Raw genomic sequence first — 16,436 nt, forward strand, 5'->3', positions numbered from 1 at the left:
ACAACATGTTTGACTTGCGTTTGGTTTCTTCATTGAACACATTCCTTGAGGATTATCCACATTAGACATGTATCAGTACTTAATTCCTTTCTATAGCAGGATAAGTTTCAATTAAGTATGTATACTCAGTTACCCATTCACTCTGTTGATGAACATGTGGGTTCTTTCTACCATTAGTTATTGTGAATAGTGCTATTATGAATGTCTGTGTCCCTGTTTTTCAATTCTTGGGTGCATATACCATGGAGTAGAATTACTGGGTCATGTGCTAGTTCTCTTGAACTTCCTGAGGAACCACCAAACGTTTCCTCAGCAGCTGCACCATTTTACATTCCACCATGGACATATGAGGGTTCCCATTTTGACACATCCTCACCAACACTTATTTTACTCTTTTTGAATTATGACCACTCTTATGTGAATGGACTCGTGTTTTTTATTTGCATTTCCCTAATGACTAGTGATCTCAAGCATGTTTTTGTTTAATTGTTTACATATCTTTGGGAAAATGCCTATTCAAGTCCTTTGCTTGTTTTTTAACTGAGTTATTATTAGAATTTCTTATATATTCTGTATATTAGACCCTTATAATATTTTCTCCAATTCTGCAAAATTGATAATATCCTTTCTTGATAATAACAAAGGATATTGGTTTTTATCATTTTTTAACAACTTTTTTAAAGTAATACTTACACTTGTAAAACACTTAACTGTGTATGCCTGATGCAGTGGTATCCACCTATAATCCCAGCAATTCGGAAAGCTGAGGCAGGAGCATAGGCAATTTAGGTCTCAAAGAATCAAAAATGGTGGGGAATGTACATAAGTTTGTAGAATACCTCTGCGTTCAGTCCCCAGTACTGGGGAAAAAAAACACCATAGTGTAGCCATGTACTGTGGTTGGCACGGGCCTATAATCCCAGCTACCAGGCTACTTGGGAGGCTGAAGCAGGAGGATCACAAGTTCACATTCAGCCTGGGTAATGTAGTGAGACCCTGTCTCAAAAGTTGGGGCGGTGCCAGGGTTGTAGCTGTGTGGTAGAGTGCTTGCATAGCATGTAGCAAGCCCTGGGTTCAATCCCCAGTATCATAAAAAGGAAAAATTAAGATATAAATTCACGTGATTTTGCCAATAGAGCAGGGAGAGGACATAGAGAAGTACTGGGGAATGAAAGCGAACAAAATCTGCTATGTACATGTATGAATATGCCACAATGAATCCTGCTTTTATATATTTGTATATAATGTAAATGCACTAATTGAAATAATAAAAGATAAGCAGAGCAAGTGGATGAGGGAGGGAAAGTAATGGTACTGGGAAATAGATCAAATTATATGCATGTATTAATATGGTATAACAAATCCCCCTATTATAATTATATTGCACTGATATATATTTGTGTGTGTGTGTGTGTGTGGTGCTGGGGATTGTGCAGGGCCTTGTGCATGCAAGGCAAGCACTCTACCAACTGAGCTGTATCCCCAGCCCTGCACCAATAATTTTTTAATTCACATAAAAATTCATGTAATTTTGTTATTAAGTGTATGCTTTGTCTCACAATAGCTAAACTATAGAACCATCCTAGGTGTCCTTCAACAGATGAATAGATAAAGAAAATGTGGTATTGTACACAATGGAATTTAGCCTTAAAGAAGAATAAAATTATGGCATTTGCAAGTAAATCAATGGAGCTGGAGAACATCGTGCTAAGCAAAATAAGCCAATTCCAAAAATCAAAGGCTGAATGTTTTCTCATCATGATATGCAGATACTAATTCACAATAAGTGGGGAGGGGGGAGCTAGGGAAGAATAGAGGTACTTCGGATAGAAGGTAGAAGGGAGTGAAGGGGAGGGGTATGGGGGTATGGAGGATAGTAGAATGAATCTGGGCATTATCACCCTATATACATATATGACTATACAACCGGTATAATTCCACCTCTTGTACAACTAGAAGAATAAGAAATTACACTCCATTTATATATCAAAATGCATTCTACTGTCATGTATAACTAATTAAAATTTTTTTAAAAGCATATGCTTTGTTATTTTAATATTCCCAAGAATCCACTTCTCTTCCCTTGGGCAAGGAGAAATAAAGCACAGAGATTGGGTAATTTATTAAGGTAACTGAAGGAATCTATTTTCCATGCGTGTTTATGGGGTTCCCTTTATGAACAGGGCACTATGTTAACACTTAAAATACAAAGTACACAGTATCATCATCTTGGTCTTCTGGGACCATATTTGCTAAGATAAAACATTCCAGAAAACATTATTTTGCCCTAAAAAAAAAAAAAATCTAGTGTTCAGTTTAGAGAAAGTAAGTATTTTGATGGGCTAGAATTTTGATCCTTTTGTGTGAAAAAACTTCCTGCAAATGGTATAGCAAGGCTCTGGCTAGCTCTGTTATAACTAAATCAAGCTATCCTTAAGAGGGAATCTACTTAGAAAAACAACAGCATTCATTCCAGTGGAGTGCTAAGAATCTGGTGCCATAAATATGTTTTAACATAGCATCTGGGCAGCAGTATATGTCATTAATTGGGGGGAAAATTACTGATACACACTGGATTACCTAACAGCACAATTGTTTAAAGAAATTAAGCAATGCAAGAGTCAAAGTTTATTAATAAAATAGGTTTGGACTAGGTTTTTATCTTTAACTTAAGGACAAAAACAAGCACACTTATAGTGTACATTTATCAGATAAATGAATACTTTTAACACAATAAAAGGTATGTCATAATTTCATTTGTGGGACACTGTAGTATGCTACTCATTCATTTTCCCTCCTTCCATTCCTACATACACCTCTAAAGGACTCATTTCCCTGGCTTTTTGGGATGTTGGTGACTGACGGCTCAACTTTGTCCCTTTAGTGGTACTGTCTTTAGCCCAGGGTTGTACCCCTTCCATTCAAACTAATCCACACTAGGGCATGAAGGCCCATCACCTTGCCTCAATATGGTCTAACTGCAGGGCTATTGCAGCTCTGAAGAAGGAGCTGAGGACTTTCCTGACTGCATCACAGCCCAAATGCTCCCTCTATCCCAATCATGGCTTCTTTCTCTCAGAATGTTGATCTTGGGAGCCTTCATATTTAAACTTTCTACAGCCTAATCTCCATCTCTCAGTCTGTTTCCCCAAGGAACCTGTCCTACAATGACATTTCAAACCCAAAGCCAAGAAAAGTCACTTGATTTTCACTCAATCAAACTATTCCTGCTGACTTTTTTTTCCTTCCATGTTCTCTTTGTAGAGCATGATAGGGGATTTTTCAACCTTTTCTGATTCTCATGTTAATATTTTATGAAAATGTAATATATAATTCAATAACATCTTACCTCACTTTCTCACTTAGGACAGCATCCAGGTACCTTCCTGATACAGCAATAATAGTCCAGGGAATGTATGGACTTCCTGAAGCTCCCTACCCCTACCACTTTAATACCTACCTCCAATGCCAAAGAGCTTAAAGGAACTGAACTGCAATATATTAATTTCTAATATCAAACCTAAATGAGATTGGGTTTTCATTATAGTGTTGGTGATATTGCCAGGCTTTAAATTTGTTTAATTACAGCGTCCATGTTCATGGTATGTGAGCATCTTATAGACTCAGTGAGCTAGGACATTTTCATTCATGTGTATTTGTCAGAATTGTGTAGAACTGGTATATCACAGAATACCCACAACTTTGAATTCACTTTTATTAAAGCAAAATCTTTATTTTAAATATATGTAGATACTAATATATTCTTGGGTATTTTTCATATCCAAATATTCTTCAAAAGTTTAAAAAGGAGGTCTGATTGATAATATTTTGTAAAATGAATTTACCTCTGGTGCCAAATACCATATTGAGATTATAATAGTCTTGTGGTCTAAATTTGTTTAAGCCAAAAGTTCATGTATGGTGACTTCATCCACAAAGTCTATCAAAGATAATCATAAAACAAATGTAGCAAACACATAATCCAAAGATCAATACTCTTAATTTGGTTGTGACATACTAGATACTGAGGAAGCAACAATGAAAGAAGCAGAAATATTTCTGACCCTCCAGAAGCTATCACCTTTTGGGGAATACTGACATCGAATGAGCAATTGCAAGTACAGGACAGAAGCTACCTTCTTGTGGAGGGATGAGATTTAAAACTTTTTTTTCTTTTAAACTTTCATCCTATGCATTGTAAGAGCACAAGGAAAAGGGAAAGCTTAGGAAATAAATAAACAAAAGCACGAGAAATGGCAAAGCTGAAGGGGAACCACAGCTTTCAATTCGGAGAACACAACTTCTCCAAATCTTTCAAGACTTCAGGTACTTCCAAAAAATAAATAAGATTTTATTTTTACTTATTCCTTTGTTTACATACCTAAGCCTGAAACTAAACTAAAAAGCAAGATATGAGACCACACAGAAAACTCACAACTTAATTCAGCCAAAAAAGTGCTTAGAATCTAAATGGACAAGATTTCAACAGCAACAATAGTCCAGGGAATGTATGTTAAACCTCAAAAAATTATGAAACTGGAATAAACATTATGTATCTCTGAATGTGTTTAAAATAAGCTACATGATTTAACCTTGCCAAAAACAACTCAGCTGGTTTAAAGTCACCTTTATACCAGCCCTTCACCAAGAGGGATCAATGCAGGAGACAGAAACAGCATAAATGACAATCTCACACTTTCCTTTAATGTTGATGGAATTTCAGAGTAAGATAGGACTAAAATCACAGCAATAGAACAAAGCACTGCTTATGTGCTTTGTCCCTTGACAACCTTTGGTTAGAGAGATGTGTACAACAACCGTTTCATTTAAGTATGGTTAGATTCCCAGTCTAAGACCTTAACTGACACACTCAATGACAATATTCTTATAAGCGTAGCCAACTATAAGTCATCCTTTGGGTTTCTTTTCTGTGCTTTGTAAATATGTACATCTTTTTCAGGATCATAGTGAGCCTTACTCACAGTAAATCGCTTCTCCAGCATCGCTAAGAAGTTGTTATCTCGTTCATAGCGAATTCGACAAGCTAAAAGTATCACTGAGTGGTTGCTAGAGAGATGTTCCAGTGTTTGAAGAAGATCTGTGAATGTCTCTTCTAAATATATGATGTCAGCTCCAAGTATCAGGTCAAATTCTCCAGGTGAAAAATTCCCCAAATTGTGTCCCCAAGTCAGCTCCTTAACAACAGCTTTGGGTTGGATATGGGGAGGTAAGTTGGCTTGAACATTGGATTTAAGAAATTCTAGTGCTACTTTTCGATCCGTGATAGTCACGTGAGCACCTATAATATGAGATAAAGAGAAAGCAAGGTGTATATCAGTACAACTGTAGGAAGGAGAGAAAGGGTCAAGTTAAAACATAGAACACTATAAATATTCCACCTGACATGCAGAATACCACACCCTTTGTGGAGAGTTGCAATGGATCAAAACAGCAACTGGTTGCTCCTTTTGCACTGCCGACTGGTAAAAGTAATCCTTTGACTTGCCCCTATGACATGACTGCTATTGCTGAAGTTATGCCTATAAATTACAGAGTCACCAAGTGAAAAGAAAGCTGATGTTTTTGAATGCTGCAAACACAGCTAGCTCACCCTTCATAGGTTTCTTCTGCTTCATGAACTCAGGATAGCAGACCTCATGGTAAAATGTAATTCAAAAATGAAAAGTCTGGGAGCAGAATATTATTACAAAGATGACGAGATCCCCAAAATGGGGAAAGGCTGTTTTATGAGGTTAAACTTTTTAAAACAACACAGAAGTGATACTGAGAAATCCCAGTCCATCTTTCTTAATGTTGTTTGAAGCAGCCAACCCGTATGTGTTTACATAATCATCTTCAATTATTGAAAATTCTTAAATTTAAGAATTATTGTAGGGCTGGGGATGTGACTCAAGCAGTAGCGCGCTCGCCTGACATGCGTGCGGCCCGGGTTCGATCCTCAGCACCACATACAAACAAAGATGTTGTGTCCGCCGAAAACTAAAAAATAAATAAATATTAAAAATTCTCTCTCTTTAAAAAAAAAAAAAAAGAATTACTGTATAGTAGTGAAGCAATCTAAGATCTAAGTTAAAATGCCAGCTTGTGTTAACTGCTAAGTTACTAGATATGGTGTAGAAAATTAAGGTGCAGTATTTTATTAATGTTCTTTTTTGTGTGTGGGGGGGGTGTATTGACAATGAACTCTAAGATCTAAATTTTTTAGTCAATGAAAGAGAAAACCTGAACTGTAGTTACCCTTGAAGTGAAACAACAACAGCCCTAATACAACGCCATCTACAGAAATGAAAATCCTGTTTAGTTTTGGCCCCTGCAATTCTGAAATTTAAAAATGTTTCATTCTTTCATGAAAGTATTTCTAATTTGCACCTTTTTCTGTTTAAGAGTTCAGTTTAGGATTCCAGACCAGCAATGGTCAGCACCACTCCAGTAGTGGCTTTTACCCAGGATTTATTATCTTGACACATAACATTTGACATTTGTAGTCCTAGAGCATGATACAATGAAAATTTTCATGCTATTAGATTTCACCAGCCTAGAACTACTACACTTGGCTAGAGAGTGAGCTACCTGAGGAGCAGGATTCAATGATAGTTTTCTTTTCTTCCAATAATGCAACTGTAGACAGACTCCTCCTGGTTTGACTTAGGATTTTCTCTCTGGATTTCTTTTTCTTTCATTCTCTCACTATGTTGTCAAAGCTGGCCTCAAGCCATCCTCCTGTCTCAGCCTGGAAGGAGCTAGGACCATAGGCATGTTGTCACCATGCCCAACTCTCTTGGCAATACTAGAATGATCTAGTCTTTTCAACATCACTTCTGTATCCATTTTAACAGCTCCTCTAATGCCTATCTTGAGGGTTTTGGAGGCTACTTCTGCCCAACTAGGTATTCCAGAAGTTTGAATAGGATCTGAATGTCAGTTGACTATTTCCCATAACATCCTGAGAGAGCTCTACAAATAGCTAAGTACTACCATCAGCTAGATAACAAAAATCCTACCCGCACAGAGTTTATGTTCAAGTGAGGAGATAAGCACTATGGTTATTTTAAGGTATAATATCTGTTTGTTGTTGAAATAAGATAAGGAAAAAACAAAGCCAGAAGAGACATGAAATGTCAGGAAGTAAGGGAGGCAGGTGTGGAATTCTAGATTGGGTAGAGGGAATGCCTCACTGAGGTGACCTGGGAAGACCTGAAGATGTGTGGGGATAATCAAGTGCATATCAGGGGGAAGAACATTTCTGGCAGGCGGAAGAACGAGTGCAAACACTCAAGAGTGTGCAGGCAAGCAAGGAGGTCAGTACGGCTGGAACAAAGTAATAAGGGACAAAGTCAGAGGAGATGAGGTCAGAGAAGTCATGGGGAAGGTGGACAACCATGTATGGCCTCATTAGCCATGTTTCAAAAAGACTTCAGTTTTCTCAGCCCAGAGCAGTAGCACAGGCCTGTAACCCCAGCGGCTCGGGAGGCTGAGGCAGGAGGATCCCAAGTTCAAAGCCAGCCTCAGCCGAAGCGAGGCACTAAGCTACTCAGTGAGACTCTGTCTCTAAATAAAATACAAAATAGGGCTGGGGATGTGGCTCAGTGGTTGAGTGCCCGAGTCCAATCCTAGGTATCCCCCCCCAAAAAAAACTTTTTAAAAAAGAGTTTCATTTTCACTGAGTGAGACAGAAAGCCACTGGAAAGTGCTGAACAGAGGTACAAATGGTGTGTCTTGGGTTTAGCAGAATGTCTGGCAGTAGCAAGGCCAGTAGCAAGAAAACCAGTGAAGACCCCCTCAGTGGTCTAAGTAAAGGATGCCAGTAGCTTGCACATTGCTGAAACCACACTCAAGCACAGGTCTGGCCAGCTCCCAAATGCAGCCCACCCTTCAGTGCCACACCAGCTTTCCTCAGAATCTGTCTTTTACTGTTGACTCAGGTTTTATCACCCAAGTGTCTTTCCCTACATGTTACAACTTTGTCCATGGTTTTTTTCTTTTCTGCCTGGTTGGGGAGGGAGGTGTGGAGGACATCTTGAGTCTATCTTCTGAATATCAGCTTCCTTTTCATCCTTTTTTCCCTTGCAGTTTAAGGAAGAAACAGATCATTTGTCCTGTAGTTTCCTGTAGTCTGAATTTTGCGGACAGCATCATTTATTGGACTCTGTCCTCTGCATCTCCTATAAATTTGGGTTTTTTGTTGTTGTTGTTGTTGTTGTCTTTTTTTAATGGGACTATTTCAGAGATAGCAGTGTGTTTTTTATCAAGAGGTATGCTGTGTCTGGTAGACTCCGTTTTTATGACATGAGAAGCCACTGGTGCTTAGTGCCCAAATCCTCAGTTCATTATTATTCTTTTTGCATTTGTTAAGAACATTCTATAAAGAGAAATGGCTACTCATTTTGTATATCAACTGTCTGAATAGGACAGGCAGGATACATTTTCCTTCTCCATCCCCTTTTATAAACCCTATTTTGAAATAAAAAGCTGGTTTCTCAGCATTCTCCAAAGATACCTAGGTTCATTTTGTTGCTGTAAACTCATGAATTAAACATATTTGACATACTTTAATCTACTGAAATTATTATTATTGATGTTCAAATGGAGCCATTTTTTGCTAGTGGCCTCTGATCTGACACAACCCTGGTCATCTTTGAAAGCTTCCTTGCTATCTGGTATGGCAAGATATTCCAGGGTCATTTAATGCTTTCCCTGCCACAGACCTACAACCAAGCACTTAGGTTTGTATTTCTTGTTTTGAAAAGATGGGAGAAGTAACAGCAAGTTTATATGCTGATGGAAATTATTGGGTAGAAGGGCAGAAAAGCAGCAATGCAGGGACAATGTCACTGAGTAGGTGAGAGTGGGCAGGATCTGAGGCACAGAGAGGTCACTGGCCCTAAAAAGGACATTCAACTACAACCTCAGGAAGAAAGGCAGAGATGGTGGTCCACCAGACACTGGTGTGGTTAGAGGCAGTGGGGCAGGGGTGGGGGTGGGTGGAAATTCTCCTCAGATGGCTTCAGTCTCCCCTGTGAAAGCAGAAATGTCATTGGCTAAGGGTGAGAATAGAGAAAGAAAGACTGGAGGCTTAAGAGCAAAATCATGAAAGAGTCAGTTAGCAGAGCAAGACAGGAAGCAGAGTATGAATGTCCAGGAGTCAAGGCCCCCCTTGATGTAACAACGAGTCCCACCATTAATGCATAATTATAATTCACCAATAAAAAAGGCATGTAAAACAGAACCCCTCTGAGGTTTCTGATCTGAACTTAAAGTGAAAGCCAGCAGAGCACTGCTCCTGCCAGCCATACGCACATGCACGTACCAGGGCTGGAACAGGGAAAGCATCTGACCTGGGTTTCTTTAGCCTGGAGAGTAAGATGAAGCAAGGAACTGGTATCAGTGATAAGTGAAGATGGGGGCAACGTGACTGCTCAAGAGATTTACACTGGGCAAGGAGGGGAAATGAACTCCATAAGACAACACAGCAGGCTGTCATTCACTTAGAAATAAAAAAAAAAAAAACAGACATCATTAATCCTAGTTTTGTAAGCAACATTTATTCAAACATTCAAGCACATACTATGTGCCAAAAAGATGAGCAAGAAAATACTAGAGCTCAGAGCCGCATGAGGGATATAAGTAAATAAAAGTGTGAGAAGGAAAATAAAGGAATATGGGTGCACACAGGAAATCATGTGTCACAACGGAGAAATTCTTCAAAAGGAGCAGAGACCAAAGGAATATTCCTGAAGGAAGGGAAACCTGCACTTACACTTAAGATATAGCACGAACCAGGGAAAGGAGTGAAGAAAGCATATTCGGGGCAAAAGGCACAGGCCAGAGCAGTGTGTGTGTCCCAGGAATGTCTCAAAGCATGAGAGAGACCGACAAGATTGCAAAGCTTTGCTGGGAGGCCTGGCATCTGGCCTGCAGACCGGCCATGGGAAGGCAAAGAAACATTTAAACACAGGCCACCCCATCAATTTCACCTTTCAGATGGAACACTCTGACAGCTGTTGTGAGAGTGGGTCTGAGGAGACCCACCGCAGAGGCAGAAAGGCCAGGTGGGAGGGCTGAGTGATCATGTGGGAGACAGATAACGAGAGCTCAAGCCAGGCACGGGGAGTGAAAAGCAGGGTGATTGGAGGAAGAGTTAAAAGACAGAATCTGCAAGTTCAAGAGAACCAGGTGAGGGACAGTGATGCCAACTCACAACAGAGGAGAAAGAATATATTTGGGAAGGGGAGAAGCATCAGGAGTTAGCATGTGGTGCTGGAAATTAGTCAAGTAGAGAGATCCAGCTTTAAGTTACTTATGCAAGTCAAACAGTCAGTGTAGATGTGAACTAGAATCAGAAAAATAAAGGCAAATTCTTCCTAAGTGTTGTATTTTAAGACAGTGGCTCCTAAGCCTAGTCAGGCTTCAAATCACCTAGAAGCTTCTAAAATCCAGATTCCCTGACCCCAACCTAACTCATCTGAGATATTCTTCTATAAGTAGTTTCCAAGTAGCATAACAGTTGGGAAAACTTTTAAACTAAACCAGGATTTGAGAGTCAGAACCAGATTCTAATTCTAACCACAATCTATTAACTGTGACCTTGGGCAAGTTACCTACTCTCTGTTAATAACCCTTCATTTTCACACTTGAACATTACTATAAGTGGGTCAGGCCTATTTACCATGCAGGCTGACAGTGAGAATGAGACTGCAGACACACAGCTCCCTCTCAGAACACAGAAAGTGCTCAGTGATCAGCAGCCCTATATTAACATTCTGTAGAACACTTACCTCTTTGGGGGGCTTTTTAATGTCAATTTGTCTCTATCTCCCTTTACCCACTCACCCATGGACTCAGAACATAAGCTTCCCAAGACTTTATTTCTACCTGCCTGGCCCCTGCTCGATCCACACTGATTCCACCAGGCACTTGGTAGGTGCTCTCTGAATTCAGAAATAAATGACGAAGATTACAAAAAATGAAAACACCCCTCCACCACCACTTTTTTTTTTTTTTTTTTCACTATGCAGACCCTGGATCAGCTAATGTGAAAATATTTTTCAAAGGGGAACAATCAATTCCTTTGAGATGTTTCAAAATTACCATCCTTTATTTTTTTTTTTTTTAAATCCACTGGTATGGTTTGTATGTGACGTGTCCCCTAAAAGTTTTTGTGTGAGAAGGCTTAGAGGTGAAATGTTTGGGTTGAGAGCCTTAACCCAATCAGTGAATTAATCCCCTGATGGCATTAACTGAGTGGTAACTAAAGGCAGGTAACTAAAGGCTGGAAGAGGTGGGTCATTGGGGGGTGTGCCTTTAGGGTATATATTTTGTATCTGGCTAGTAGAGCCTCTTTCTGCTTCCTGGTCATCATGTGAGTTACTCTTCTCCACAACACTCTTCCACCTTGATTTCTGCCTCACCTCAAGCTCTGAGGAATGGAGCAGCTGTCTGTGGACTGAGGCCTTAGAAACTGTGAGCCTGCAAGTAAACTTTTCCTCTAATAGTTCTTAACAGGTCTTTTGGTCACAGCAGTAAAAAAAACTGACTGAAACAACCACTGACTCCATTTTAAAAAGATTATTTTTTCTTACTTCAGGTTTGAACATCAAAATTTTTCTAGCCTAACTCTTACAGTGATTACAAATAGTCAGTATGAAAATCACTTAGCATCAAAGAGAAATGCTTATGATGTAATGGTAAATTAACTATCATTTGTATATGTATGCATATGTATGTATGCAGATATATACACATATGCAGACATTACACATATATATAAAATCATAATTAAAAATACAGATGGAGGAAAAGAATGGAATATACCAAAATGCTAAAGGTAATTATGTTTTATGTTGTAGAGTGATGAAGAATTATTTTTGTAATAGAATTACATCTAGTTCTATGATGAAAACATTAACTTTCCTCATTTTCAAAAAGCCTTCAATCTAGTTTTTTCCATCTCTTATTCCAGAATTAATTGAGCATCTACTGAGCAATGGGTGCTATACTAGGGCCAAATACACCCAGACTGAGATGTGTTCCCATTCCTCAAGAGCCTCAGCCTACCAGAGACAGATACATGAAACAACTGCCTACATACAGGGAAAAGAAATAAGGCAGCAATGAATTCTCTGGGATAGGGCAGGAAAGAACTTCAAGAGGTGAGAATGAAGTGGGGCTATGAAGCACGCATCTCCAAATCAACAGAATAAGTACGCTGTTCTACCCTTCCAGCTCACTCTCAGAACCAACCAAGTCCTTTGTGGCAACAACTAACTAATCCTTTGCTCTGTAACAGAACTAAAATACCTTATTCCTAACTTTCCCAGCCCCACAGATCCAGATTTCTAGATTAGAAAAAGAAATACTCAGAAGAACAATTCACACACAGTATTTCACTTGTAACAGTGAGCTAACAAATTCCATGCACAATCTCTATGGATCCTCATTGTGAAGTAAATACTCTTTCTTATTAACCCCATTTTACAGATGGGGAAATTAACATTAAGAGATTAAGCAACTTACTTCAAGTCACAAAGAGTTAAAAAGAGGTGTCAAAACCAAGTACAACTAAACTGTGCAGTTTACCACTAAGGTCCTGGTTCTCAGGAGAAAACAGAAGAAACCTCATTTCATCTTCAAGTGAACTGTTATCAGCAGGGAGAAAAGACAACAACTTGGGCTGCTGTGTCTACTAAACCTGGTTTTGAGTCCCAGATCATCACTAATTGGAACTTCAGAAAGTTCCTCAGGCCCAGAATGCGTTTCATTTGAAAAATGAAAAATTAAAAATAATACGGAACATACCTGGGGATATTATAAGGCCTACCTAGGAAAATAAAAGCAGAGGACCATGAAAGGCCTCATCAAGCACAGAGGGCCATGGTTCAAACAGAAAGGGGCCTTAATCAACTGATGTCTACTTTTAACCTTGCCCAAGCTCCCCATCAGATTTTGGGAAAAGATACATAAGCAGAAAAAGCAATACTGAAAAAGAAATGAGTTACCAGCAAAAAGACAGAACAAAAGAGGGGTTTTAGCAGGACCTGGATACCTGCAGATAGTGTAATGAATTCAGTGCTCTCAAAATCCAGATCATTCCCACCAAGTATGGTCTGAAATCTAGCAGGTTATCATTATCACTGGGAATTCGTTAGAAGTGCAGGCTCTCGGGTCCTGCTCCAGAACTTCTGAGTCAGAAACCACATTGGAACAAGTGCCCCAGCTGACAATTCTGGTTAGTAAATATTATATGTGATATCTTAGCAGCTGGTCTAGTCTCATCATTGAGTAGCTTCAACTGTACAAGTTGTAGAAAAAAGTCAACAGCAAACTTTTAAAAAATATTAATAAAGCTTAAAAATGCTCTAAGCTTAAACTAATGTCTGTATACCAAACAAGAAAATAACACTGCTATCAATTCAAAACTGTACACCAGTAATTCAATTTCTTAAAACAGATGTCTGTACAAACATTGGAGGGGCTGATACTCCCAAGAAGAAAAAACCCCTCAGTTCCCTTAGATGAAGGAGAGACTGATGCGCCACCAACCTCACAGGGTGTTATTGTTTAGATATTAGGTGTAGCCCCAAAAGCTCATATGTGAGATAATGCAAAAAGATTTAGAGGTGAAATGATTAGGTCATGAGAATCTAAAACCCAGTCAGTGAATCCATCCCCTGACAGGGATTAACTGGATGGTTGGTAACTGTAGGCCAGTGGAGTGTGACTGGAGGAGGTGGGTCATTCAGGGGCATACCTTTAGAGTACATATTTTGTCTGATGAACAGAGCTCTCTCTCTCTCTCTGCACTACCTGTCGTGATGTATTGAGCCACTTCCCTCCACCACACTCTTCCGCTATGATTTTCTGCCTCACCTTGGGCCCAGAGTAATGGAGCTGGTCATCAACCAACCATGAACCCCTAAATAAACTTTTCCTCCTCCAAAATTGTTCTTGTCAGGTCTTTTATTTATAGCAGCAAAATAGCTGATTAAAACACAGGATTATATCCAATAGCATATGGATTTAAGCACCTTAAACTGGAAACCTATATACAAGGATGAGACTATTCTTCTTGAAATCAAATCACCTTAAGATCATACTATCAGCAACATAGAAGTAAAGGAGGCAAAGTGATCTTCTGTGAAAAGTAGAATAACAGCATGAAAGATTAGCCTGTTAGCCTCTGGAGTTACTATGAACATCAGCAGTTGGCCCACAACTCAGATATGTGCAGGCAAAAGAAATTAACCCAGGAAGGGGGGAAAAAACAATGGATATTATGTGAAGAAAACAGCAAATGCAGCTCTCAGTGAGTTCTGCTCACCATGCAGTAAGCAGTGCATCACACTCACCCAGCAGGGCAGCTACTATGCCCACCAGCCCTGTGCCAGCACCCAGCTCCACGGCAGAGCAGTCCCTGAGCTCCACAGCGCCCATCTCCAGAAACGTGGAAAGGACAACAGCCTGAGTCAAAACACAGTGCGAGTATGATTAAGGTCAACAAGTGCTTCAGGAGCTGTGGGTTCAGGATGCCTATGTGCTACTGGCAGGAGGAGATTGCATGTGCACCCCTCTCCCCAGCCCCACACTGCCCAGTCCACTAATGTGCACAGGAAATTAGCCACTGCTGCTATGAGGTCACCTCCTACAGAGGCACACACACAGCAGAACCAGCACCCCAACTGGGGGCTGCACAGCTAGCTAGGAGCATGCTGAATCTGTGAAGCTTAAATTTTTTATTGTCACAGCATTTTCACACTGAGACTTAGAAAACCGTTCTAAAGAACTGACATGAACAGTCTTATATAAGGCATGCCCAATTCCTAAGCCAAGCCAGGTCAGCAAGGCCACACTTCACCTAGAAGGAAAAAGCAGCACAGTGCCCAAGGCTCCCTGAACTGCATCCCTGACTCTCATCACCCCACAGGGGCCCTCACCACATGTTTTGGGCATCAGAAGGTAAGTTTTGGCCAGTTTGGGAACTTGTGTTAGCATTTACTTATAATCCTATAGAAAAAATGGTATAGTGTTAACATAAATTTTTACTAAAGTTTGTTTTTCATAGCCATGTACTAGGAGTATAATTGGCAATTCCTCTCCTCAGTCAGCTTATAGGAGGCATCCTATTTCTTATTATTATTTATCATTGGTACTAATTATGGGAATAGTTTCACGCAGTTATTCAGAAGTGGATTCCCAGAAGTGGTATTACCAGGTCAGATTAATATTATTATTTCTTAATGTTTCTTTAACAGCCCTAATACAATGTTAAGACTGTAGAACGGTATTTAGGCCAATCAGTTATTCAACAGGAATAACTAGGGAGCTACACACACACACTAGGGAGCTGAGTCACAAGCCACCATTCTCAAGCAAAGAGAACAGTGTTTAAAGAGGAAGAAGTAGAAAAGCAATTATTATTTACAGCTATGGAAAACTTAAAGATGAAACATGATGTTCATTTTGGGCTTTGTCACCTTATGTATTCTTTGGTGCAGTGTTTTAGAAAGAGAACTCAGTGAGCGTCCAAAGCAGTCAGTCTTCTGTTACTCACTGGGTAATTACTGGCAAGCCATTTCACTCCCCTCTGTTTTCAGTTAACCGCCATTAAAATGCAGTGTAATTGGGGGGGGGGGAGATAAAGGGAATGACTGGTAAGGGGAAGGGGCTTTGGGGTGATGAAATGTTTTAAAATTAAAGTGGTAATGGCTGCACTACTCTGAATATACTAAAAAAAAAAAAAATGAATTTGTGTAGTGAAGTGCATGAAGTGCATGGTACCTGAATTGTATCTCAATAATGGTATTTTTCTTTTCAAATAACTGAGGGTGTTTTCAGAGACCCTCTGGGGCTTGCTTACCGCATCCCAAACAACTGCTGCGACTCCAAGCTGCCTCCAGTCCTGCCGGATTTGGATCGTGTGGTTTGCAAAGGAGAAAGTGGCAAGAGGCTGGTGGAATTTCTGGAGCCCCATTCCCCTGGTCTCCTCATAGGGCACCAGGGCCATTTTGTCTAACCACGCTTCTGCTGAGACCTGTCGTGCAAAAGTATCCTGTGTGACACTCTGGCCAGAAATTGCATTACCTTTTAAGTAACTCCAAATGATTGTTAAGTTTGTTTATAACTTCAAAAGAAGAAGAAATGAGCTGAAGCCCGTCTAATTCCTTTAGCATGGCTCTTCCTTTCAGTCCTACGGGAGGTAAGATGTGGCTCTGAAATCGTGCCAATGGATATCTTTGAGCAAAAAGTCCTTGAGTATTCCGACACCCATAGGATGCCCTACAGTTCCACTGTTACCATTGCGCATATTCGGAGCTGCATAACAGTGCACCAAGCATTGGTGACTGCTCAGGGACCCCAAACTGCCTGCAGGGCACTCCACTGCAGCTGCAACCAGCCTCGGGCGTTGCCTGAGCCTGTCT

The 16,436-nt window shown here is 39.9% G+C and overlaps 1 protein-coding gene across 5 annotated transcripts in view; it reads right to left on the bottom strand.

Annotated features, from left to right (window-relative positions):
- The window catches only part of Mettl21a (methyltransferase 21A, HSPA lysine), a 45,530-nt gene extending 29,148 nt beyond the window's left edge, over positions 1-16,382 (bottom strand). Inside the window, exons 1-4 of one of the 5 annotated variants that reach the window (XR_007349451.1) lie at positions 15,875-16,369; positions 14,367-14,478; positions 5,421-5,540; positions 5,162-5,299 (exon numbers count right to left, since the gene is read on the bottom strand). Coding sequence is in view for 4 of the 5 variants with exons in the window: in XM_015481312.2 (XP_015336798.1) it covers positions 4,902-5,299; positions 14,367-14,478; positions 15,875-16,021 (657 nt within the window). In the remaining variant the exon portion in view is untranslated. Of the gene's footprint in view, positions 1-4,682; positions 5,300-5,420; positions 5,541-14,366; positions 14,479-15,874 lie in introns of those variants that run through there. The other 4 variants (XM_015481312.2, XM_048808413.1, XM_048808415.1 and 1 more) reach the window with 4 other exon arrangements.
- Between the last annotated feature and the right edge of the window lie 54 nt (positions 16,383-16,436).

The sequence above is a fragment of the Marmota marmota genome, unplaced genomic scaffold (assembly GCF_001458135.2).
Source record: "Marmota marmota marmota unplaced genomic scaffold, marMar, whole genome shotgun sequence".
In the NCBI taxonomy this organism is placed as follows: domain Eukaryota; kingdom Metazoa; phylum Chordata; class Mammalia; order Rodentia; family Sciuridae; genus Marmota; species Marmota marmota.